The sequence below is a fragment of the Hypomesus transpacificus genome, chromosome 17 (genome assembly GCF_021917145.1).
Source record: "Hypomesus transpacificus isolate Combined female chromosome 17, fHypTra1, whole genome shotgun sequence".
NCBI lineage: Eukaryota > Metazoa > Chordata > Actinopteri > Osmeriformes > Osmeridae > Hypomesus > Hypomesus transpacificus.
This window is the reverse complement of record NC_061076.1, coordinates 1,155,179-1,181,775: the sequence shown is the minus strand read 5'-3', so window position 1 is coordinate 1,181,775 and position 26,597 is coordinate 1,155,179. Positions and strand designations below refer to the sequence as shown.

At 52.2% G+C, this 26,597-nt stretch overlaps 1 protein-coding gene across 2 annotated transcripts; it reads right to left on the bottom strand.

Annotated features, from left to right (window-relative positions):
- Window positions 1-2,555: 2,555 nt before the first annotated feature.
- On the bottom strand, window positions 2,556-26,597 carry kansl1b (KAT8 regulatory NSL complex subunit 1b). 2 transcript variants are annotated; one of them, XM_047037514.1, is made up of 14 exons: window positions 26,496-26,597; window positions 19,140-20,391; window positions 10,117-10,258; window positions 9,604-9,696; window positions 8,537-8,637; window positions 7,978-8,134; window positions 7,686-7,863; window positions 7,324-7,518; window positions 6,988-7,161; window positions 6,434-6,627; window positions 6,160-6,287; window positions 5,713-5,937; window positions 5,110-5,365; window positions 2,556-4,070 (listed from the first exon to the last, which is right to left on the bottom strand). In XM_047037514.1, the coding sequence occupies exons 2-14, from the start codon at window positions 20,282-20,284 to the stop codon at window positions 3,852-3,854; spliced, it is 3,207 nt and encodes a 1,068-aa protein (XP_046893470.1). In that variant the 5' UTR covers window positions 20,285-20,391; window positions 26,496-26,597; the 3' UTR covers window positions 2,556-3,851. The 2 variants fall into 2 exon arrangements, with proteins under 2 accessions (XP_046893470.1, XP_046893469.1); XM_047037513.1 differs by lacking the exon at window positions 26,496-26,597 and adding an exon at window positions 25,155-25,632.

The window sequence follows — 26,597 nt, the reverse complement described above, 5'->3', positions numbered from 1 at the left end:
GAAGATAATATTTATTCGCTTTAGAATTCCAGTGTTGTCTTGGCTACAGACCAGTGAGGTAGTGCTAATGTCCTCCAGTCAGTATTAAATCTCATCTTTTCTTTTCTAGAAAAATAAATTATTTAGCCCTTTTTCATATCTCAGACTGTCACAGATAAAATATTGAATGTCTGGTTGAATAATTAAGTCCACATTCATGTTAAACTGGGTATTGCCAAATAACCATTCATTCGGTTTTACTGGACCCAGTCTGGGTTGCTTACTAAACCAGTTTGAGATCCAGACCCCGTGACAGACTATAATAAGCCCTGGTTGCCATGGACTGCCTTGGTTACACTTCTCCTGGACGCATCTTATTTTGTCCTGATGTCAGTGGAACCTGTTGTACCACGAGCCGATGATCATCTGTTGTTGTTTTTGTCCTCCTAGTAGGGGGTTGTCAAGGCCACCTGACACTAGAACGTTGCTGTGGGAGACGGATACTCGTGACAACAATGCAAATAGCCCGGAAATGAGAATCGATCAAATCGGATTTCAGCGTCGAGGCCTACCGATTACCTGCAAACAAAACACTTTTTGTTATCGTTCAACTAGGTCCTTTAAAGTTTTGTGTTGTGGATAGTTGATCTGACAGAAAGATGCAACCTTATTATTACAGGGATATTTTTCAACCCCAATGTTGCCTGACGGCGAAGTGAGAGAGTTAAACACACGAGAATATTCAACCTTTGACATCAACCATAAACACATGCATGACATGGCAAGCAAAAACGCGGACTTGAATTAGCTCTCCGCTCATCTCCTATGGGCGTAGAAAGTGCCTACCTCGAAATCCTACGGTAATCTTGACACTTCAGCGACCACTGAGTCAGTGGCACGTGACTATTAGGCCCATCTATTAATGGATTCTGGTTTGCCAAACATGATCATGCCACAGCAAGGAGAATCGCTAGCACTAACTCAAATGCTAATCTCACTGGCCGCCTCGCATGTTCTCTAAAATAGCCTACCGGACAATTAAGGCAGACCTTGCTTAGCGCACTACTGCTTTCCTAACGAATTTTACAAAAGTAAATATTTCTTCGCTAAAACGAAAAAATGAAAGAAAAATTAAATACGAGCGAAATTTTAAATGCCTAGAATAAACGCTTTAAGTTGCACATGTCCTTTCCTTATAGCCCACTACCTTTAGGCTACTAGTCGCTTTTGTGGATGTAAGAAGATAATGTGACAAACGCTTGTAGATGCACCCGCTTCCTCCCGGCTGTTAATTTTTTATACGTTTTTTATACACTTCCTCACAACACGAACGCACCATTTGTCCCGTTTCCCCTTAGTTTAGTTTTTTTTTTACTCTGTGGCTCTGCTGCAACCGTTGCTTCGTTGCTAGTTTGCTTCTCACCTTGGTCCCACACTTAAATATTATTATTAAAGATTCAAATTGAAGGCTCTTGTGGAAAAGTCTGTTACGGGAACACTAGAACTGCCTACCTGACGGAAGGTGTAGCCTAGGATGAAATTCGTTCGGAATGGGTTATCAAATTACGCTTGATTCAGTTGCCTTTGATAAACATCTTCCTTCAGTCAATCATTATAGAAAACGACCTTTAAAATGCTAGAGCACTTTGTGGAGAGCGATGTTATGGAAACGTTGTTTGAAGTTCTTAATGTAACAGGATCCAGGTGACACTTCGCGCCCTTTTTTTTTTACTTGCGCGGGCGTGGAAGGGGCCTACATTTTTCAACCAAATAACGTTTTCTTTAAAACACCTTAATGACATCCCACAAATTAATCCAATTGTTGTTAAGTCAAATTTCGTGTTAGTCCTGTCAGGCGTGAATGAGCCACCAGGTAGCGCAACTGTGTTCATTGTTGTCCAAGTTCCAACAGAGGCTCAGTTTAAACAGGCCCACTCTAACATGATTTACTGTCACAGCCCTGTGAAATCTTTCCTCCAACACAACGGTTAGCCTTCTTATTTTTTAAAACACGGATAATTTCATACAGAAAAGTTAAGAACAAGGAAGAAAATGTGGGCTACACTTGCTATTTTTATTTGTTTACAAGAGCCGTGGTCCTTTCCGATAAACGGAGCAGCGGAAGTTTCCTGGTTTCTGCTAGTGATCTTCTAATTTACAGTCTATAACTCAGTTTTAGGTTATGTTCCTCTTTGGCTGTTCCCGCTTGACAGTATGGTTGTCTGGTTGTAATGTGCTTTAATTAAGGTTCATTTTTGTTGACACTGATGCTCGTTGCTGTAAACGTGGATTTGGAAATAAAGTGGATATTGAAAAGCGTCTAAGTTTGGTTCGACTCATGACTGTCTAGCTTCATTACTGCACAGAAATGTTCTCATCCAAGAAGGTACTGAATTAACTAACGTGTAAAACATTCAACCTTGAGCTTTTTATTGTAATGATGTTCAGGAGAACTTGTCCTTATTTATCGTTTGTTGTGTGGGTCTGCCTCGCTACGGTCTGTGGATGTGAGCGTGTAGTGTATTCGCATCGTGTCATTTCTTTTTTGGGTGTTACAGACCGTGAGACGTCACGTGTACAATATAATCCACTTTTATTCAGAGAAGCACAAACGATGTCTGTCGAACTCCACAACCATCCAGAAAAAAAGCAGTTTGTATCTGCTTTCGCTTAAGGAAAAAAAAGTGTTTAATATCCTGTATGTGTCTCGTATCTATGCAGCCAGGGTCGCTAAGAACCTGAACACCAAACACAGTTAAGAATCAAAACAAAAGTATTTACAAAATATAATATTCTTTTGTACAAACTATTACATGCTAGGGGATATAGCAGACCCAGCCACCCTCACCACAGTGGAAACTCTAAAGTATGAAAATAACTCACAACAAAACATGGTGCCAGATGACTCACTATAGTAACACACTGACAGAGGAGAGAGGGGAAGTAGGGAGGAGGGCAGGAGGGGAGAGAGGGAAGGTAGGGAGGAGGGCAGGGAGGTAGGGAGGAGGGGGAGAGAGGGAAGTGGGATGAGGTGAGGAGAAAAGTAAGGAGTAGAGAAGGAGAGAAATGTGCTGGTTGGGCAAGGCTGGGGGGGAAACCATGACTGTAGGAGACTAAAAGAGGAGAGTGAAAGAGAGACTGACACACAGGAGAGACAGACTGACAGAAGAGAGACAGACAGACTGAGGGAGTATGGCTGGAGAGCAGGGAGGGAGACAGACAGACTGAGGGAGTATGGCTGGAGAGCAGGGAGGGAGATAGACAGACTGAGGGAATATGGCTGGAGAGCAGGGAGACGGACAAACGAGAGAGACAGAAGAGACAGACATCTGAAGCTGAAGGACCGGGTGACCAGCGATGCCAGGTCAAGCCTTGGGAAAGGGTGTGTGAGTGGGGGTGTGTTGGAGGAGGAGGGTGTGTGTGTGTGTGTGGGGGGGGTGTGGGGGTGTTGGAGGAGGCTGTGGGAGAGAGGGTCATGTTAGCTACTGAGTTGTCTGAAAGACATCACATGATGAGGGGGGGAGGAGCCCTGGAACAAGCTGAAATTCCACCAATAGCAAGCTGCGCCCACGCCGGTCTAATCTCATCATGGAGGAAGGAGGTCTGATCTTGTCTCTGCACCTTCCATCTGTTGGTGTTCCGGTTCCATCTCTCCACCCTGTCCCTCTCCTGATGGATCTGGGCTCTCATAATGACTGGGGAGAACTGGAGAGCTGTCTAAACAGCAGCCGGCCTCTCTCCTCCCACGGTGGACCTTCACGGTGGAGGAGGTGGTGGAGGTGGAGGAGGTGGTGGAGGTGGTGGAGGAGGTGGAGGAGGTGGTGGAGGTGGAGGAGGTGGTTGCTCTCTGAGGGGGTTAGGGACGGCAGGCTTCATCGAGGGGCGTGTCTGTGGGCGTGGCCTGTGGAGGGTTTCTGCTTGCTGGCTTGGTCGGGCGGGGGGAGTGGGGAGGGGAGCGGGGAAGGGGTGCGGCAGGTGGAGGGGCGACGCAGGCTCCGGTAGGGCCGCTCTGCCTCCTCCTCTGGCTCCTGCTCCGGCTCGCCGTCCAGGGGGAAGGAACGCCGTTCCCACGGCAACACCGGTAGGAGCACCTGGACGACAAGGAAAAAGACAGATAGATATATTTGTTGTTGTGTTAAATTCCTGACAACTACGTTCCTGCAAGTAGTGTTGTTTTTGGCAACCTGTTTTAATTTTAGTTTTGGACAAGTCTTTGTGTCAAGCTGTCATTTTAGTTTTTATTAGTTTTAGTCACGTTCATACTCTTTTTAGTCTGGTGAAGTTTCAGTCGCCTAAAAGTCTGAGGATTTTAGTCTTATTTTAGTCAGACTTATGCATGACTATTTGTCTAGTTTTAGTCGATAAAAACTGATGACATTTAGTCTAGTTTAAGTAAATACAAATTGTATTTTAGTCTCTTTTCAATCAAAACAAAGGTAGTCTAAGCAGTAGTCTCAGGAAGCATGTTAATGCCAAAACCATTAGTTTAATGTATTGGTCTAGAATAAGGTATTCAAAGTCATGTTGTTGATGCCAAATTCAGTTCAGTGTGATTGCTATGTGAATGACAAAACTAGCTACAGTATTTGGCCAACAAGGGGAGTCAGTCAGGTAGGAACTAAGAACCCACTTTACACTCTCATACAAACAAACACACACACAGTACACACATTCAGTACACACACTCAGTACACACACTAGTCACATGTGTTAACCCACTTTACACTCTCTCACAAACACACACACGTTTGGCTCAGTCGTTTTCAGCTCCAGTGGCTAACGTCTAAAGCTAACGTCTAAAGCTAACACTAAAATGACACATCAACCACAGCCTCATGAGTTGGCTAATAATAATAATAACGGGACTAAACTAGACAAAATAACGTTATAACATTTCGTCTCGTTTTTATTTTGTAAACCACATTCTCTCGTTTTTATTCGTCAACAACATTGCATTATACATTTAATTATAGTCATCGTCACATGACTAGCATTTACGTTGTCTCGTCTCGTTTTCGGCACGTGATAACGTTTAGTTGACGACGATATTGAGTCATAATTTTCGTTGAGGAAAGCAACACTAGCTGCAAGGCAGTAACAGGTGTTCAGGGTGAGGTGTGAGGGGAGTACCTGGTCCTCGTAGGAGTTGTCGGGCGTGGAGCAGCGCGTGTCGTCGCTGGATACCAGCCGCTGGGGGTCCCTGGCCCCGGGGGGGTAGGGGGGGTAGGGGGCGAACGCCATGTCTGGGCTGGCCGGGGAGCAGGGGGAGGAGCCATAGTCCTGGAGTGCCTGGAAGTGGGAGGAGTCAGGGGAGGAGGGCTGTGGGGTGGAGGGGGTGGTGCAGCACAGCAGGGGTGTGGTGCGGCCGTCCACCGACTTGTAGGACCTGCAGGGGGGGCAGGAGAGGAGAGGGCGGGGCGACAGGAGAGAGGACAGAGAAAGAGGGAACATCTGTTAACACAAGGCTGACATGAGGAAAAACTTGAACAGAGCAGAACATGTAGTCTCTTTGCTGAAAGACAGAGGCAGGAGATGAGTCAGAGGTAGACGAAGGGCTCAGAGACAAGACAAAGCAAGAAGAGACAGCAGAAGAAAGAGGGGGAGCATTAGGGAGACACAGCAGGCAGGAAGTGGAGAGTGAAACAGATGGCCAGATAGTAAGAGAGAGAGATTCAGACAGACGGACAGAGACAGACAGTGAGACAGACAGACAGACAGCTGAGTGGTGCGTACCTGCTGCCCCTCCTCTTGGCCACTGTACTGGTGTTGGTGGCCGTGCTGGAGGAGACAGCAGCCCAGCGGTATCTGGTCCTCTCCTGGTCCTCACAGGGCTGGTGGAGCCTGGAGAACACCTGGTCAGACAGGTCTTCCACCTCCACCCCCTCCTCCTCCTCCTCCACCTCCACCTCCTCCAGCCTCTCCGCAGGGAGTCTGGAACACACGTCCACCTCACGCCAGCTGGGGGAACAGACCACACAGCTCAGGGCTAGCTCCAGCTGTAGTGTGTGTATCTGTGTGTGTGTGTGTGTGTATGTGAGAGGATGTGTGAGCAAGTGTGATAAGGAGAGAGAGAGCCATACATATAACCTTGTATCCTAGTAAGCCTAGCTGTAGTATGCGTGTGTGTGTGTGTGTGTGTGTGTGTGTGTGTGTGTGTGTGTGTGTGTGAGAGAGAGAGACCTGGGGGTGATGATCTCCTTGTACTGCAGCTTCTCCACCCGTGTGGTTGCTGCCACAGACATGGGGATGACGATGTTGTTGATGTCAAACGAGCTCTCGCCACGGCGACGGCGGGTGGGCTGCTGTTGCTAGGGGGGGGGTGGGGGGGAGATGATGCTGTCAGTCATCAACACATCACCACCTCTACAGGGATGCAGCACACACACACACAGCCTGCTTACACTGCAGCACACACACACACGCACGTAGGTAGGTGGAGGAGGATGGTCCTCACCAGGGAGCAGCTGAGAGAGAAGGGGCCGGGGGCCTCGAAGGAGGAGGCAAGCTGCCGGGCCAGCGGACTGTAGGCCTGGGGGGCGGCGTGGGTCAGGTGGGGGCCGAGTGTGTGGGGGGGTGCGTGGGAGGAGGTGTGGAGGCCGGGCAGTGATGGGTACGGGCTGCCTGAGTCCATATACAGCTTAGACAGAGCTGGGGGGGGGGGGGGGGGGGGGGGGGAGAGAGAGACAGTAAGAGCGAGAGATATGAATGATGAGAAATCAAAAGGTGAGAGAGAGAGGGAGTGGGGCAGCATGAAGAGAGAGGAGGGAAGGGGAGAGTGGGAGACATAGGTTTAAAATACATTTCTCACCGGCAACACATTTATCCAAAATAGACTCCTATAGATGGAGTGACAGAGAGTGAAAGCAAACAGAAAGGGAGTGAAAGAGAGAGAGAAAGGAGAGTGAGAGAGACAGAGAGAGAGAGAGAGAGAGAGAGAGAGAGAGAGAGAGAGAGAGAGAGAGAGAGAGAGAGAGAGAGAGAGAGGGGATGAAGAACAGGGGTTCTCACAGTCCATCCTGTCCAGAGAGAGCTCGGGGCGTGGCCTCTTGCGTGGGTGGGGCTTGTCCGTGCTATGGGCGTGGCTGCGTTCTCCCCGGTAGTGGGGCTGCAGCGAGGAGCCTTGGAGGCTGTGCAGCTGCTGCCTGTGCAGCTTGTCTGACCGGACCCTGGAGTGGGGGCCACCTGGGGGAGGGGGGAAGGCTGTCATGGTTACCTCCTTAACAACACAGAGCCCAGGGTGGCTGTGGAGGAACAGCTTAGCCTCTCTAACCCGGACCAGGCCGAGCCGGGCCAGGCCGGGCCAGGCCAGGGATAGATGGTGTCTGTGTAGCGTGAGGGACTCACGGCCAGAGGAGAGCAGGGAGCTGGTCTTGTGTCTGTTCTTAGAGAAGGAGGAGGTGGAGGAGAAGGAGGAGATGGAGGTGGAGGAGGACAGTCTGTGTTTCAGAGACAGCTTCTTCAGGGGCTTCATCTTATTCAGAGGACGGCTGTTCCACTCCGACTTCAGCATCCTCTGTAGGTGAAGACCCATGGCCACATCTGGAGGGGGAGAGGGGGAGAGGGGAGAAGAAAGACTATTGAAACATCCATGTCTAATATGCCTCCAGCTGGTCTCTCCTTGGTGCAGGCGTGGGGTCTACTCTCTCTCTATGAAGACATCCCAGCTTGCTGACTGCTTGCTGGCAGGCTGCTTGCAGGCTGCTTACCGTCTGAGAGAGAGAGGACAGGGTGCAGGCTGGGGTCCAACTGAGCCAGTCTCTCCAGCAGGGGGCGATCATACAGGCCCTCCGGCCCAGAGGAGGGGGAGGAAGGGGTGCGGCCAGCACAGGTCACACACTGAGGGTTGAGCTCACACACACACCAACACACACCCTGACTCTGCACCTGGAGGAGAGGACACAGGTGCTGTGGTGTCAGTGAGGCTGCGCTCAGGTTATCCTGAGGCTGTGCTGAGGTTATCCTGAGGCTGTGCTGAGGTTATCCTGAGGGGGGGCTGACCTTGCGGTGGAGGTTGTTGAGGCTGGAGGGTCTGAGGAGGCGTCGTTTCTTATAGCTGAGGAGAGGCCGTGTGCGGGCCGAAGTACTGCCCTGCTCCTGCAGGGGGAGCTGTGTCTGGCCTCGCTGATCCTCCAGCTGAGCAGAGGAAGAATGAAGGCTGGAGGAGACACAGCTAGTTATTTTGGAAGCGGAGATATGGAGACTAACTCCAGCACACAGCCTGCACACCTGTTACTGCACTGTAGGTCTGGTGCACCACGTCATCACCCCCTGAGTGATGTCATCTGGGTCAGTAAGGGGTGTGGTGCTCATTTGAATATCATTTTCACTTTCCTACAGTTTGTGGCTGTCCCAGCTCTGCTGGTAAACACTTATATCACAGCTCATGATCCCAGTGTTGCCAAGTCCTGTCACCAGCTGCTAGTTAAAACACACACACTGTGACACACAGCAGCTGTTACCACATGGATTGTGTCTACACACACACGCACGCTGAAGAGCACACAGAGCACACTATGTACTCACACACACACACACACACACACACAGTGGGTAGTACCTGTTGATGACACCGTTGACCTGCCTCCCGGACACACACCCTTTCCTCAGGCTTGTTTCCATGGAGCCGGAACTGCCCGTCCCTGCGTCCAAGCCGCGCTCCTGGAAACAGAGGAAGGCAATTGGCATGGTTACCATGACAACGTCCCCCCCCTCTCCCCCCACCACCATCCTCTCCCTCCCATGTCTGTGTTCCTCCCCCTCTCCCCCGTCCACTCTAGAGTAGAAGGGGAGAAGAGAAAAAGAGAGAGAGAGAGAGAGAGAGAGAGGAGGACCAGGTAGAGAGAGAGAGGAGGACCAGGTAGAGAGAGAGAGAGCTCTAGTCTTCCAGGAAGAGGAGTGCACTGAAGAGGCAGGAGGGTGCCACCACTTGGCAGGGTGCAACAAAGACCCCCACTGTGTCTCCACCCCCTCCAGGCCTGCCACTGTGTCTCCACCCCCTCCACCCCCTCCAGACCTGCGACTGTGTCTCCACCCCCTCCAGACCTGCCAACTATCCCTCTCTTCTTCCATTCCCCCCTCCTTCTCCATCCTCACCCTCCTCCTCATTCCCCCCTTCACTCACTCACTCACTCATCCATCCCTACTTCCTCCTCCCTCCATATGGAGGTCTGGTTTAGTTCACAGGTAAACAGGCTGCCTGCCTACTAGGCTACAACACACTGGTTTTAGGTTGGTGCTGAAGCCCAGTTCAGTGGAAAACACAGAACCTTGAAACAACACATGTAGTAAATCAATATTAAATCTAGCCAAGTAGGCTAACTAGCTGAGGTTAACTGACTGAATTACAATGGAAAGCAAGATTAGCTACATTTTCCCCAAATGGATTGATGTCTATACCTCATTATGTAGAACTTTTAAAACGAGTTTTATGGCAAATACTTAATTTGCGACAAAATGTGCACATTTATCTACACTTCAGGAGCTACAGTTAGCTTGAAGCTCATTCAGCGTTCTGTTGCTATGGGTGACCAGAGAAATCTGAACCTCTGTGTTGTCATGACGTATTCAGCCTAGGGCACAACCAGAAAGTGATCTGACCGCTGATGCGCTTAACTGACATCTTACCTGTGTAACCTGGACAACGGCAGGCTCCGCCTTCACCTCCCCATCCTCAGCCAATGACTCAGAGAGCGTGGGGTCCCCCAGCAAGATGGAGCCCTGTGATAGGTCAGAATCATGGTTAGCAAGAGAGATGCAGAGAGGATTGGTTGCTTGCTGGGTTGATGGGGGGAGGTGGAGAGGAACTTGGTCAGGCTACATGAGGGGGACAAAGTTTGAGACGGATGAGCTGTGTGTGTGTGTGTGTGTGCCCATCACCTCTATCAGTGATGTAAAGACTTAAATGTTGCCAGGGCAACGATGAGGAAGGGTAGTGTTACCTTGACAACCTACAGCAGTGTTGTGGACAGTGTTCCAGTGGCCTATTTTGTAATAGATGTTAGGTCTTCTTGAGCTTTGTGTGTGTGTGCGTGGACCTTGCTAAGGCATAAGTGTGTGTGTGTGTGTGGACCTTGCTAAGGCGTAAGTGTGTGTGTATGTGTGGACCTTGCTAAGGCGTAAGTGTGTGTGTGTGTGGACCTTGCTAAGGCGTAGCTGGCGGTAGATGTCCGTGTGCTGTCTGATGCGGTACTCCAGGTCGGACACGTGGGCCTGCAGCCAGCTCCAGTGGCTGATGATGGAGGCTCTCTCCAGGGCATAGCGGCCCTCCGCACGGCGCCACCTGCTCACACACACACACACCACCACACACAGGGGGAGTTAGACAAACAACAGTCACCTGAATGCTACACAAAAACATCTCTGATCTCTGTCTCACACACACACACCAAACTCACACAACTTAGCAAAGCACACGCACACACAGGCAGCTGCGACTCAGTAAGGCACACACACAGCTCCCTCCCAGCTGATGTGTGTGTGTGTGTGTGTGTGTGTGTGTGTGTGTGTGTGTGTGAGAGATGAAGGAGGGTATAAGTCTCAGATATCAGAAGAGAGAGAGGGTGAAGGGCAGGGTTAGAGATGGAGGGAGAGACCATGGGGTAGAGAGAGAGCAGCTTTGTTCTACAAAGGCAGGATTACATAACCTGCTCTGTCCTAAAGATACACACTCCTCTCCTTTTTCTCTCTCTCCCCTCTCCTCTGTCCTCCACCCCCTCCCCTAACCCTCCCCTCTCCCTTAAGAGCTGCATCCATCCTCCATCTCTTTTCTCAGATTGTCCCTCTATTCGATGGGCAGATGCATAATGAATAGATCACTGCCTCTAACCAGACTTTCCAGCCAGACATTTTACACATGGAGGAGAGGAGGGAGGGGGGAGGGAGGAGAGGAGGGAGGTGGGAGGGAGAACAGGAGAGAGAACAGGAGGGAGGGGGGAGGGAGGGGGGAGGGAGGGAGAGGAGGAGGGAGGGGGGAGGGAGAGGAGGAGGGAGGGAGGGGGGAGGGAGAGGAGGAGGGAGGGAGGGGGGAGGGAGAACAGGAGGGAGGGGGGAGGGAGAACAGGAGGGAGGGGGGAGGGAGGGGGGAGGGAGGGGGAGGGAGAGGAGGAGGGAGGGGGGAGGGAGAGGAGGAGGGAGGGAGAACAGGAGGGAGGGGGGAGGGAGAACAGGAGGGAGGGGGGGAGGGAGAACAGGAGGGAGGGGGAGGGAGGGGGGAGGGGGAGGGAGGGAGAGGAGGGGGGAGGGAGAACAGGAGGGAGGGGGGAGGGAGGGGAAGGCCGTGAGCAGCTGCAGTACCATCCAGAGCCAGCAGGGGCAGCAGAGAGAGGAGAGGGAGAAGAGCAGGGTAGTAGGTCACGTCATACGCACGCATGCACACAGACTACAGCCAGAGGACTGCATTATATTGTGCGTGTGTGTGTGTATATACACACACTTTGACCTTGAAAAAAATGCCTTGTCTGACTCATTGCCACACCTGTCTTTCCTGTTCTCACCCAGGAGTTGCAGCTGATGTAGTTGGTGTGTGTGGTGTTTGTGTGTGTGGCGTTTGCGAGTGTGTGTGTGTGTGTGTGTGTGTGTGTGTGGTGTTTGTGAGTGTTTGTGTGGTGTTTGTGAGTGTGTGTGTGGTGTTTGTGAGTGTTTTCAGAGCCAGTGGAAAGCTTTACTGGACAGTAAACAGAGAGACCTCCAAATGATGTCTAGCTGCAGCCAACCCAGATACAGCAATGCCCCTCTCCCTCCCTCCCCCCCTCTCTCACTCCCTCTCTCTCTCTCTCTCTCTCTCTCTCTCTCTCTCTCTCTCTCTCTCTCTCTCTCTCTCTCTCTCTCATACAGCATGTACACAAGCGAACAGGAAGTGAAAGAGCAGTGAAATCAGCAACAGAACTGCCTCCCAGGAAGTCAAACACACACACGAGGAGGAAACCCCTGTGCCCTTTTCAGACCACATCAGCACCAAAACACATGCTGCTTCAGAGAGCTGGGCAGAGGGGAGGGAGGGAGGAGCAGAGGGGAGGGAGGGAGGAGCAGAGGGGGAGGGAGGGAGGAGCAGAGGGGAGGGGGAGAGAGGAGCAGAGGGGAGGGAGGAAGGAGCAGAGGGGAGGGAGGGAGGAGCAGAGGGGAGGGAGGGAGGAGCAGAGGGGGAGGGAGGAGCAGAGGGGGAGGGAGGGAGGAGCAGAGGGGAGGGAGGGAGGAGCAGAGGGGAGGGAGGGAGGAGCAGAGGGGAGGGAGGAAGGAGCAGAGGGGAGGGAGGGAGGAGCAGAGGGGAGGGAGGGAGGAGCAGGGGAACAGCAGGGGGCCAGGAGGAGAGAGACGAGGGAGATGGAGACAGACATAATAAGAGGGGTCAAGGAGAGAGGGAAAAGATTCTAAAGAGGTGAGAAATAGAGTCCGGGTGGTTGGTGGGAGAGCAAGGGAAGGGAGGGAGGGGGAGAGAGAGAGAGACAGAGAGAGACAGAGAGAGAGAGAGACAGACAGACACAGACAGACAGAGAGAGACAGAGAGGCCTGGCTCACACCTGCGTTCCAGTTGCTCTGGTCACAAGCCAGCAGCTCTAAGAGCATCTGGTCACTCCGTGCATTAGAGTGCACCTCCAGATAAAACTCAAGTGTCCACTTCCCCATTCTTTAATGCAATGAAACACATACATCATCCTTGTTTGCTAAGACCACTGACGTTATTGACTTGCATGAAGCAATGTCTGAAAGAATCAAAAGAGGCTTGGTCTATACATTTGTGCCTGTTGTTGCCTTTTTGGCACCTGCAGACTTGCTGAGTATGTCACCTGAGGGGGTCATCCTGGCTAACCAGGGGAGGGCAGCTGAGGGGGTCATCCTGGCTAACCAGGGGAGGGCAGCTGAGGGGGTCATCCTGATTAACTAGGGGAGGGCAGCTGAGGGGGTCATCCTGGTTAACCAGGGGAGGGCAGGTGTGTTCAGTCCTTCAGTGTGGCTCACAGCACACTGGAGACCCTGTACCCTGCCCTGCCCCCCAGAGACCCTGTACCTCACCCTGCCCTGCCCCCCGGAGACCCTGTACCTCGCCCTGCCCCCCGGAGACCCTGTACCTCGCCCTGCCCTGCCCCCCGGAGACCCTGTACCTCACCCTGCCCTGCCCCCCGGAGACACCAGGAGTGGAGAGGGCCACAGAAGAAGGGGCAACCACTCAAGGACAAACGTGGCTTTCCACAAGCGTAAACACACTTCATCTCAGACCTGTAGACAGGCCACACCCCTGGAGGCAGGCCACACCCCTGAAGGCAGGCCACACCCCTGAAGGCAGGCCACACCCCTGGGGGCAGGCCACACCCCTGGGGGCAGGCCACACCCCTGGAAGCAGGCCACGCCCCTGGAAGCAGGCCAGGGCGACAGAGCAGGTCTTCTAGGCATGTCTGTTCCTGTCCTGCTGCCAACATGGCAACCTGCTGAATCATCCGGGACGATCGTTTACTGAGCCTCATCCTTCTCTCATCAGAAACGACACGTTGGGTTTTCTCGTCACAAGAAAGGCCGGATTCTCTGTGCATCCACTGAGCTCTGAGGGCTAATCCACTCTGACCGACTCAGCATTCCATGAAGTTCCAGAAATCCCATCGCCCGTGGCAACACTGAAGGGAAAGCGAGAGGGGGGGGGGGGGGGGGGGGGGGGGAGGGGAGAGACGGAGAGCAGAAGGAGCTGTGTGTGTAGTCTGTGGGTGGGGTCTGAAGAACAAAGGGTTTGATGTTGTGAGAAAGCCACATCCCTCCCCCTCACAGTCACATGACCAGACTCCATGGTGCTGCAGAGAGAGAGAGAGAGAGAGAGAGAGAGAGAGAGAGAGAGAGAGAGCGAGAGCGAGAGAGCGAGAGAGCGAGAGAGAGAGAGTGAGAGAGAGAGAGCGAGAGAGAGCGAGAGAGAGCGAGAGGAGTTGAGAGGCTGGTGAAAATACTGCTGAAACTAGAGAGGGGGAAACTAGTGTGAGAGAGGCTAGTGTGAGAGGGGCTAGTGTGAGAGAGGCTAGTGTGAGAGAGGCTAGTGTGAGAGAGGCTAGTGTGATCAAGTAAGGGTGATGAAACTAGAGGAGAGGGCAGATCGAGGGAGGGAGGGAGGGAGGGAGGAGGAAGGGGGGGGGTGAGTCTGGGAAGGGCCTGCATCTCACTTCCTCTTCCTCCTGGAAAATCACTGGCAGCAGTCAACTGTCCTACTCAGTTGACACCAGTACAACACCAGCAGGTTACCATAGCAGCAGTAGAGACCAGTACAAAACCAGCAGGTTACCATAGCAGCAGTAGAGACCAGTACAACACAAGCAGGTTACCATAGCAGCAGTAGAGACCAGTACAACACCAGCAGGAGGTTGCAATAGCAGCAGTAGAGACCAGTACAACACCAGCAGGTTGCCATAGCAGCAGTAGAGACCAGTAGAGACCAGTACAACACCAGCAGGTTGCCATAGCAGCAGTAGAGACCAGTACAACACCAGCAGGAGGTTGCAATAGCAGCAGTGGAGACCAGTACAACACCAGCAGGTTGCCATAGCAGCAGTAGAGACCAGTACAACACCAGCAGGTTGCCATAGCAGCAGTAGAGACCAGTACAACACCAGCAGGTTGCCATAGCAGCGCTGTGAGCAGCAGGCTGTAAGAAGCTGTGTGGTCATGGTGATGGAGCTGGTATGATGACAGTGCCAGGTGGTAGGGAGGCCGAGGGGTGTGGCCTGCCTGACCAGGAAGCCACTCCCCCTTACAGTGATAGGACATGATCCAGGATGGAGCAGGAGAATGAGAACCATCTGTAGGCTTTACATTGGCTCCATCACAGAACACACACCAGCACAATAACATGTCCTGTTGGAGGACACTGATAGACAGGACCTGCAGCCGACACAGGCTCACACACACACACACACACACACACACACACACACACACACACACACACACACACACACACACACACACACACACACACACACACACACACACACACACACACACACACACACACACCTCAGCAGTCTTCCACCATGTTGCTTCTCGTCAGTGAGACACATGGTTGAACTGATGCCACGTTCAGTGACCTCCCCCATCACCCCCTCCCCAACAACCCCTCCCCCTCCTCAACACCCCCTCCCCCATCCCCCTCCCCCATCCCCCTCTCCTCAGTCGTAGCCTGGTTCGGTAGATAAGGCAGTGTAAACTGTAACAAACATACCCCATCTTCTGTCTGTCAGTCTGTGTGTGTGTGTGTGTGTCACACATGGTCCTCTAAGGTTGCACCACAGATAACAAACCTGATTCAACATTCTGGAGTGACCAACTGCCAAACCCTAGCCCCCCTCCTGCAGGAACCGGCTCCTAAATGTGCCCACTTGTGTTCAAACCCTGTGAGCGACTGGGTCCTCTAATCTGTCGTCGTCTTAATCTCCAGACTGATTAGTCCCTCGTGTGTTAAACTACAGCCGTGTCTGTTAGCGATCCATCTGTTGAGGTAAACAATGACAACAACAATACCTACATTCTACCATCTAGTAAACAAAACCCAGGATCATGTAATGGTGGTATATCATCTTCATCAAGGCCTACAACAACTAAACCTACAACCTCTAGCTGAAACCAGCCCTGGTCCTACAGGCAGCAGGAGATCCTGTCACCATAACCCTACAGGCAGCAGGAGATCCTGTCACTATGACCCTACAGGCAGCAGGAGATCCTGTCACTATAACCCTACAGGCAGCAGGAGATCCTGTCACTATGACCCTACAGGCAGCAGGAGATCCTGTCACTATGACCCTACAGGCAGCAGGAGATCCTGTCACCATAACCCTACAGGCAGCAGGAGATCCTGTCACTATAACCCTACAGGCAGCAGGAGATCCTGTCACTATGACCCTACAGGCAGCAGGAGATCCTGTCACTATGACCCTACAGGCAGCAGGAGATCCTGTCACTATAACCCTACAGGCAGCAGGAGATCCTGTCACTATGACCCTACAGGCAGCAGGAGATCCTGTCACTATGACCCTACAGGCAGCAGGAGATCCTGTCACCATAACCCTACAGGCAGCAGGAGATCCTGTCACCATAACCCTACAGGCAGCAGGAGATCCTGTCACTATGACCCTACAGGCAGCAGGAGATCCTGTCACCATAACCCTACAGGCAGCAGGAGATCCTGTCACTATAACCCTACAGGCAGCAGGAGATCCTGTCACTATGACCCTACAGGCAGCAGGAGATCCTGTCACCATAACCCTACAGGCAGTAGGACCCTGCAGAGCAGGGGAGCAGGGAGGAGAACAGAGACCGTGTGTTGCTTGGTGACGCTGTGACTTGGAGCAGGTGTCATGTTGGGAAACAGACAGCAGCTAAGAACAGAAGAGGGGGAAGGAAGGAAGGACAGAAAAAGAGGGCAGAGAGAGAGACAGAGAGAGAGACAGACAGAGAGACAGAGAGAGACAGAGAGAGAGACAGAGAGAGAGACAGAGAGAGAGACACCCCAGATTCAGACATTTCCACCCATGTTAACTATGTAACCTAACTGGTTGAGGAAAAGGAAGTAGAAGCAGCCATGTGAGGTGAGGAACACAGGCTGAACAGGAGACAGCAGGAAGGAAGACAGACAGACTGGACAATCATACCACAGACCAGACCAGACCAGGGGTAATAGAGGGGAAAGATAGAGGGGAAAGATTGAGGGGAAAGATAGAGGGCTGCTCTATTGTTTCTCAGCAACAAAGCAGCACAGGAAGTTTTTCTAACTCGACAGGAAACCACCACTGCTGCAAAAAATGACAATAAACAAAGAATTGTAAACCAATCAGAGCTAGGATCCCACACACACACACCATAAAAATGAAAAGAGGTACAGAAGGAAGCAAGGAGATGAGGCAAACAGGAGGAGAGGGGGACGAGAGAGAGATAGAGAGAGAGAGAGAGAGAGAGAGAGAGAGAGAGAGAGAGAGAGAGAGAGAGAGAGAGAGAGAGAGAGAGAGAGAGAGAGAGAGAGAGAGAGAGAGAGAGGTGTGTTTGTAATCACAAATACACCACAGGCCAAATACAAATGAGGGTGGAAAAAAACCAGAAGACAACATTCCTTGGTCCTCCTCCCTAACAGCAGTGCGGCAGGCCCAGACCCAGGCCTGGCCCACTTGTTATTGCCAGACCAGACCCAGCATCAGGATCCATGACTCAATATCAAGATCTCTCCTCCTATAAAACACCCATGTCAGCCACTCACCACGTGTACAGACATCCCTCATGCACCCTCCCTCTCACACCAGCAGCATACGTGACACGTGTTAACTACGTGATGCGTGTGACGTGTTGTGGACAGTGCAGGACACCGTGGTGAGCTCAAAGGGCTCGTGAGAAGGGAGGGGGGGGGAGATAAGGATCTTCAGGTGTGGTCGCACCAGGAGAAGTATGCTAGATTGATAACGGTGGTTCTCAAAGCGGGTTCCTCGAACCATAGCCAGGAGGTCCGCTAAATAACTTGTAAATTATACAATTCTACTGCATCATTAAAAAGTGAAAAAATATATAATAATCTACGGATGGGGACCAATTAAACAAGCATATTGTTTCCAGTTAAGAGCACAAAAGGATATTCTGAATGGCTGTTACAATTATGGGGGGTTCCTTGGAAAATGTTCTCCCCTGTAAGGATCCCTTGCCCCAAAGAGAGACCCTGTGACAACACACAGGTACACAGGTACACAGGTACACAGGTACCCTATCAAACATCTCAGACGAGCATATTAGGAGTTCGATCCCAGACAGGCTTCACATCACCCTGGTGTGGTCGGCAGGGCTGCTGCTCCTTTAACAGGCCCGTCTGCAATGGAACAGGATCGGGTCTGGAGGTGGTTACTGGAGCCTAGGCCTGGATGTTAGTAAATATGCTGCTGCCCCCCTCCCCCCCCCCTCCAGTCTACGGTAACTATGATTCATCAGTGGTCTCTCTCTCTCTGTGTCTCTCTCTGTGTCTCTCTCTGTGTCTCTCCCTGTGTCTCTCTCTGTGTGTCTCTCTCTCTCTGTGTGTCTCTCTCTCTCTGTGTGTCTCTCTCTCTCTGTGTGTCTCTCTCTCTCTGTGTGTCTCTCTCTCTCTGTGTGTCTCTCTCTCTCTGTTTGTCTCTCTCTCTCTGTGTGTCTCTCTCTCTCTGTGTGTCTCTCTCTCTCTGTGTGTCTCTCTCTCTCTGTGTCTCTCTCTCACTCCATCTCTCGGCCTGCATCTCTGTCTCAGTCTATGCTCCAGGGTCATAATCTGGGACTAACCCTGTTAGTTGTTATGCAATCACCATGTGACCAGATGTAGGTTATCCCTCATGTGGCTGGCTTTAGCACTTCTCTCAGTCCCACTCTCTCAACACACACACATTCACACACACACACACACACACACACACACACACACAGAAAGAAAAAACAAGAGCCAGTCAGACTAGGTCTAGCCTTGAGGACAGGCAGGCAGTCAGATTAGGTCTAGCCTAGCAGACAGGCAGTCAAAGGGACAAGCATAGCCCAACAGACAGTAAGCCAGGCAGTCAGACAGACAGGCAAACAGTCAACCAGCCAGCCAGCGGACTCTTTCAGAAATGAGCACAAATAGACTCGCTAACACTGCTCCACAAAGCATGAAGAGCATCCTGCTTTGCAGGCCGGTCTCCATCTCTCCATCTCCCCCTCCAGCATAGCAGTGACCTGCAGCTGAACCCTGGAGCTGGTATCCTGGGTGAACTGGATCGAGTTTGATCACACTGGAACCAGGGTGACTCACATCCTACTAGATCACAACAAACATCCATTCCAGGCTCCTTACAGCCCCCGTGAATATCATCACTTCTTTCTCTCTCTTTCCCCAGCAGCTTTCTACCATTTCTCTTTGATCATCATTCCTCTTTTACCCACCTACACTCACTCAAACTATCATTACCTCTCTTTCAAGATGTTGTATTCCCCTCCTCACCTCTATCTACCTCGCTCCCTTCTAACCCTCTTCCTACCTCTATCTTTTATCTGCATCTCTCTCATCTTACATAGTTCCTGCCTTCATTCCATCTCCATGGTGACACACACCCCCCCCCCCAAAAAAAACATTCACTTCCCTCCCGAAGCCGAGAGAAGCAGAGAGAAGCCGAGAGAAGCCGAGAGAAGCCGAGAGAAGCCGAGAGAAGCAGACTCACAGTGACACGTGGCGCTGGTCCTGCTCCGCCCTGCCGGCCTCCTCCGCGTCTGTCTCCCCCCCTGAGCTGCTCGCCGTGGCGTCCGAGTCAAACCCCGCCTCCACGCCGCGCAGCACTGCACTCCCGCTCACGTACAGACGCTCCAACTCCAACGGCGTGGAACCCTGCTTCAACAGCCGTCCAATCCCGTCCCTGTCCTCTTGGCCCCTCCCCCGGGCTCCGCCCCCTCCCACGGTGTGCTCCAATAGGCCGTCGAGCTGCTGCTGGAGGTGTCGCTCCACCTGCTTGGCCTGCACCACCTGCAGGCGTCTCCTCAGGTGCCTCAGCCGGCCGGACATCTCCCCCTGCCGGCCCTGGCTCTGCTGGGCTCGCTCCTGCAGCCAAACAGAGCCCTGGACCAGCCCCTCCGGCCCCACTTCCACCTCCCCGGCACCCAGGCCGTCCTGGCTGCTCACCGGGCCGCCGGTCACCAGCTGGAGAGGGGTCTCCGTGCCTCCTCCAGCCCCCAGATTGTTCCCGACACCTTCCTGCCCAGTCACGGTGGTAGAGGGGGAGGAGTAGTCCTGGGTTAGCGACGGAGGTCGGTCCGAAGGCTCGCTGTGCGGGCAGTTGGAGGGCGTGGCGGCGGTCGCCGGGGGAGACCGCCGTTTAAGACAAGGTGCTGGATCTGAGGACACTCCAGTCTGGGGCTCCGCCCCTCCTCCGAAGGGAGCGTGCTCTGTAGAGGCTGTGGTGGTCTGGGAGGGGAGGGGGGAGGAGCCTCCGTTCAGGGTGGGGCCCAGGTTCCTACCCTGCTTCTTGGCCTGGCCGTTGAGGGGGGGCTGGGCCGGGGTGTGTATGGATCTCCTGGGGGGTCCAGGGGCGGGCAGCAGGCTGGGCAACAGGGCCTGCAACTTGGACGACGGCACAGGTGTGACATCAGAGCAGAGGTAGGAGGCCACCAATGGCTGCAGTTTCCCTACGCCCCTCCCTGCTTCCTCCGCCCTCCTGCCACGCCCTGCCCCTCGGGGGCTGATGTTGTCGGAGTCCTGGCTGGTCTCCATGGCGCTGGGGGAGAGGGCGGAGGAGGGCTGGGCCAGTTTGAAGCGGATGCGGTGGGCTGCTTCGTTGGGCGCGTCGGTCAGAGCTGGCGCCATGGCAGCCATGCAGCGCGGGGAGGGGGCCGGCCAGCAGGGGGCCTCGCCCGGGCCTGAGGCCAGCTCCACCACACCAGCCCACTGCTGCTCCTCCTGAGGCCTGGGAGAGGGAACACCTGGGGGGGGCAGAGACAGAGGGAGGGAACAGGAGAACATCAGACACTGTATTCAACAGAAAAGCCAACCACACAAACACACACAGCGCTACAAGACCACCTTTTCACAGACTACACATCCTGATTCATCCCCTAGCCTCGACCCTGTGCTCTGGAGCCTGTGCTCTGGGCCCTGTGCTCTGGAGCCTGTGCTCTGGAGCCTGTGCTCTGGGCCCTGTGCTCTGGGCCCTGTGCTCTGGGCCCTGTGCTCTGGGCCCTGTGCTCTGGGCCCTGTGTTGTGGAGCCTGTGCTCTGGGCCCTGTGCTCTGGACCCTGTGCTCTGGACCCTGTGCTCTGGAGCCTGTGCTCTGGGCCCTGTGCGCTGAGCCCTGTGCTCTGGAGCCTGTGCTCTGGGCCCTGTGCTCTGAGCCCTGTGCTCTGGAGCCTGTGCTCTGGGCCCTGTGCTCTGGTCCCTGTGCTCTGGGCCCTGTGCTCTGGTCCCTGTGCTCTGGTCCCTGTGCTCTGGTCCCTGTGCTCTGGAGCCTGTGCTCTGGAGCCTGTGCTCTGGGCCCTGCGCACTGGGCCCTGTGCTCTGGGCCCTGTGCTCTGGAGCCTGTGCTCTGGGCCCTGTGCTCTGGAGGTCGTACTGAGCAGGAGGAGAATGGTAACCTAGGACATGGTGTATGAGAGCAGAGCTCATGAAGATGGGTTGCAGGGTGGGCAGGTGGCAGGCTAGGTCCACATCTTAACCCACTAGAGGTCTGGTAACCACACACTGGCTGTGTTCAGAGGGTTGTGCGTGGGCATGGCTGGCGACGGAAGTTGGACAGAATGGGGCGGTAACGTAACTCCCCAGATGATCTGTTACACATACCCCAAAAATACTTGGCAGGTGATTGGATGAACCATGTGTCACTCATCGTCTATCACAGGCTAACAACCATGTCAATAGCTGCCAGTAGTTCCTCAGAGGGTGCTGATTGGTCCAAACCGATGTGGTTTGGGCAAAAAAGAGGAACTTTGGCAAGATGGATTCTCATGCGGTAGTGATCTCGAGAACCCAGCTGTCTACCTAAGTCGGGGAGGGGGACCAGATGTGTTGGTGAAATCCAAAAGTGTATGCTGCTGTGTGTGTGTGTGTGTGTGTGTGTGTGCGTGTGTGTGAGAGAGAGGGGAGGGCCACTGCACAGTAGCAGCATCCATGTTAGCATGAGCTGCAGGAGCTAACAGCTGATAGCACCAATGTAGGTCAAAGCCTTTGCATGACTGACACCCCCCCATGCTGACAGCCCCCAGACAGTGTCTGTGTGTGTGTGTGTGTGTGTGTCTGTGTGTGTCTGTGTGTGTGTGTGTCTGTGTGTGTCTGTGTGTGTGTGTGAAGAAGAGACTGCCCTCAAGTCAGACTACACAGCATTTATCCCACTGTGTGATTGTGTATGGTGTCAGGGCTTCCTTTGGTCACGGACACCTGACTAGACAACATCAACCATTCAGTGTTCACGAAAAGTGTGTGTTGTGTGTGTGTGTGTGTGTGAGAGTGAGTGTGAGAGAGAGACAGTGTGGAAGGGAGAGAGAGTGAGGCTATACTAGACTGCTATCCAGTATGCAGGCGGTACTAGTGGACCAGAGATAGAGCAGTAACACTGCTACTGATATTTCTATGGAGTGAAAGTTCTAGAACACCGGATGTTTATTCCGCCTGCTGGCAGGGGCCAAGTCACTGGCACCATCTACTGCTTTCATCTGGGCTAATGGTGTGTGCTTGTGTGTGTGCTTGTGTGTGTGTGCGTGCGTTAGCCTTGACCGGCAGCTACAGAAGGTTCAGCTGTGTCAACTGACAGGATGACACAGCAAGCGGGAGCAACCGCCATGATGTCACCAAGTTGAAACGAAATGTTTACTATCGAAACTCTCCATTATCTCTCTCTCGCACACACACAAACACACACACACACAAACGTGTGAAATCGTTTCTGTCGTCTGAGTGAGCACCAGATCCACCCTAATCTGTTCCTTCTGTAACTGACATCAAACTGATACTTCATAAAGTACAAGGTCTACAAGGAGCGGAGTCCTGGTTTGTAGATTGAGGTCATGAGAAACTGCCACTGAACCAAACAGTGATAACAAATGTTAATAAAACTAAAATGGCTTGACTACAGAAAGTTCAGTCCTTTCCATTTGGTACAAAAACAAAGTAAATAGAAATGTATATACTAGATAAGATACCCAACTACAATAATTATCTCACACTAGGTGACAGAACTTGTACAGCAAATCTCTTACAGTAGGAATTGAAATATAGTATGCCTTTATAAGAATACTTTATCAAACATGTAAATGAATGTAATTTCATGACTGATTGAAGGTAAATAAAACTATCATGACAACACCACCTCCACGTTGCTAGACACACGTTTCCTTCCCTGATACCAGGACGTTTGTCTGGCTGCAGCGTAGGGGGAGCAGCCATTCACGAGCCAGCCTGGGACCCTGTCTGACTGCAGCATGGAGGAAGCAGCCATTCACGAGCCAGCCTGGGACCCTGTCAGGCTGCAGCATGGAGGAAGCAGCCATTCACGAGCCAGCCTGGGACCCTGTCTGACTGCAGCGTGGAGGAAGCAGCCATTCACGAGCCAGCCTGGGACCCTGTCAGGCTGCAGCATGGAGGAAGCAGCCATTCATGAGCCAGCCTGGGACCCTGTCTGACTGCAGCGTAGAGGAAGCAGCCATTCACGAGCCAGCCTGGGACCCTGTCTGACTGCAGCGTAGAGGAAGCAGCCATTCACGAGCCAGCCTGGGACCCTGTCTGACTGCAGCATGGAGGAAGCAGCCATTCACGAGCCAGCCTGGGACCCTGTCTGACTGCAGCGTGGAGGAAGCAGCCATTCACGAGCCAGCCTGGGACCCTGTCTGACTGCAGCGTAGAGGAAGCAGCCATTCACGAGCCAGCCTGGGACCCTGTCTGACTGCAGCATGGAGGAAGCAGCCATTCACGAGCCAGCCTGGGACCCTGTCTGACTGCAGCGTGGAGGAAGCAGCCATTCATGAGCCAGCCTGGGACCCTGTCTGACTGCAGCGTGGGGGAAGCAGCCATTCATGAGCCAGCCTGGGAGTGTCAGAGACTCCACAACAACACTGCTCAGAGAAGCCAGGCCTACTACTGATGTAGCACACCAGCACGTGGCTGGAATTGGGACAAGGCTGTGTGTGTGAGCGTGTGTGTGTGTGTGTGTGTGTGGGGGGGGGGGGGGGGCAGGCTGGGTACCACTCACCACCAGACAGGCTTCTGGTTAGTTAGCCAGGCTTCTGAACCTCCCTGGCTAGCACAGCCATGCCCAATCCCCTGGACGAACACATGTTCCAGCTCACACACACACACACACAACCCAGCAGCAACCAAAGTCAAGATCTAAAATTCCTCTTGTAGCAGTATTTTCAGTGAACGATTAACCAAGCTAATTATTACTGATGAGAAGTCTGCAGGAAGACAACCCTACACACACAGACTACCCCCCCTCCCCCCCCCCCCCGGACAGTCCACATCCCTGAGATCCAGTGATCTTGGAAGCATCGGACGACGAGCGCTGAGATCATTCCCTCCATGCCAGGGACAGTAACGCAACACACGCTTATATAACGGAAAACTACTGGTCGTCTGGCTGGGCCCGGTCGGACGGGTGAACGTGGTATCAGAGGATCGCATGAACGAGGAGAGAGGAGGAGAGAGGAGGAGAAGGGAGAGGAGAGAGGGGGGGCCTGCAGTGAATATGATGAAGACACTATCTGCACTGTCACTCCTGCCTTCATCCAACTGCAATCAAGATCAGTGAATAAAACGACTGATTTGTATCCAGCTAGGTCGCCATCAGTCTAGTGTGACCATGGACTGGGTCTTAAGAGCAGAATCTGGATAAGGATCAAAATAGAAACTCATCCCAATCCCTTTTTAATTAATTACGAACGAATAGACTCCATTAAAAACAGATCTAAATTTAGGATCGTCCTTGCAGGTCTAACTGCTAGTTTTACAGAATATTGCAACACAAGCTGTTGCGTTATCAGGGGCGGGATAAACGCATACCTTTCCCCACGATGAGGTTTATACATTTAATGACAAACACAAACCTGTAGGCTGGCCAGACTTCATTGATATAAAATATTTACTGTGCCAATTAGTATAACGTGGCGCCTGTAAGTGGTTACGCGATTATATAACCCCATCGTAATTCTTAGTTGTGAGGAAATAGGTCCAAAACTGTTATGGGAATGGGTGTTACCGCATTTATGGGCCACAACATTCAAGGATTACGGTGAAGGACTACAAATATTGTCGGTAGCGCTGGCGTTGGCTCGACAGAATTGCTCGGGTGCGTACCGTACCGTAGCCTACATAATGCACGAGCAAGTTCAGAATGCGGCGAGCTGCATTTCTCGTGGGCAGTGGAGCGGGCTTGCAGACCCGCTGTTTCCAGATGCATTTCACCATATACTGAGACTGAATGAGAGATCTTCTCTATGACAAACTTGACATTGATAAGCGTAGGACAAGATAGTAGACTATTTCCATATGGCGAAATGCCTTAGCCTACGTCTGGTTGCGTTTGCAAAATGTAGTTTATTTTCTCTTCCCCCGCTCTGTAACTTTCGTCATATATAAACTAGTGGCCTACTACTTCCTTGAGTAGGTAGGCGGTTGTTATCTAACAAGCAAGAGGCAAAGTTCCTTCTGGGTTTTTTTTACCACAAAGATAAAAGTGACAAAGAAAAAAGGAGGAACCTACCACGTGATGAGAACCCAAGTCCGGGGAAATTGTAGAATTAAATCCCCGCCGCGGATAGGTAATCGTGTGTGCGATCAAGGTGCATTAAAAAAGAAAAAAATCATTTGTTGCAAGACCGCCTATTCACAAAACCCGAAGAGTGCGCTCTAATTCTGAAGCCAGTATTGCTCCCGGAATCACGAAATGGGCGAAACAACGAATAGTTCAGGAACCGCGTCAGCCTGCTCTCCGTAATTAGAGATGCGGTGCAAATCTAGTAGATTTTCACACCGGTTCTATTTCCAAATATCCTCAAATTGTTCGTCTCTTATTCCGAGATGATTTTTGTTGTCAGGTTTATATGCAATTCCCCCGTTAATCCGTTATTCTCGTTGCCGTTTCAGGGAGAGCGTCACACGGAAAATGGCGGCTCGGTCCTCTCTCTCGAATTTCAGGTCTGACAAACAGAGCCGTAGAACGTCTTTGCGGCCGGCGGGAGACATTGCTCATACTCGCCACTAGAGTAGAACAGCATCGAGGACACGCCTGTGTCCGCCAGAGGGCGACAAAGATACAGCCCTGCCCTTCTGTTGTCCTCCATCATGGCCCAATCATGTCTCCGGCCTAGGGGGCCTGGCCTGCTAGTGTGAACTGAAGGGTCCAAACGTACACTCTTCAAAACAGCTCATCAAATGCAACAAGGAAACGAGTAAAACGAAAAGCAGGTGAGCGCCAGTCAACATGCAGTAGTGTACCTTACCCATAGCATCAGCAGTCTCTCTAAGACAGCAGCCTTCTTTAAGCAGCCTCATCATCATAAAGTTCATCAACAACATGGCCTTTTGTGGCTCAATTCTACGGTCTCCATTCTAACTGATGCTACTTAAGGACTTCAGCCTAATCTGCATTTCCTCCGGATTCATCACCTGCTGAGAAATATGGGCTTGAATCCATACGGCGGGAATGACTAGAACTGGGCCACATGTTTGACATTCCATTCAGTAAAAAAACGGATTAGATCATGTTTTAGAAGAGCTGAACCGGGACATTTGATCATAAAGCCGTTACTGACCAATCGTCGCTAGTGTCGGTGCACCATCTCGTGGTAAGAAATAGAAACTGCCTCTGAGATGGCCCAAAGGCAGCATCAGAACAGCAGCGGCTGTGTGCAATGGTAATCCAGCTGTCAGCTTTACTCACGAGCAGACAGATTTCCCCTAACCCGTAGTAATAATAATAATAAAACACAAACGTTCCTATTTTCAAGCACTAATGCGTGTCTAAATAAACCAGTGTTCTAGCCTTGGATATACAATATCATCCATTGAATATTAACTGACCTGTCAAGAGTAAAATACATACCTCGGAACAGCAAGATGGCTCGGCCATACGTATATATTCTCCATTTCGTGGTTACCCATGTCACTGCGCCCAACAATCATCCTGGTAGACTGTCAACCCGTT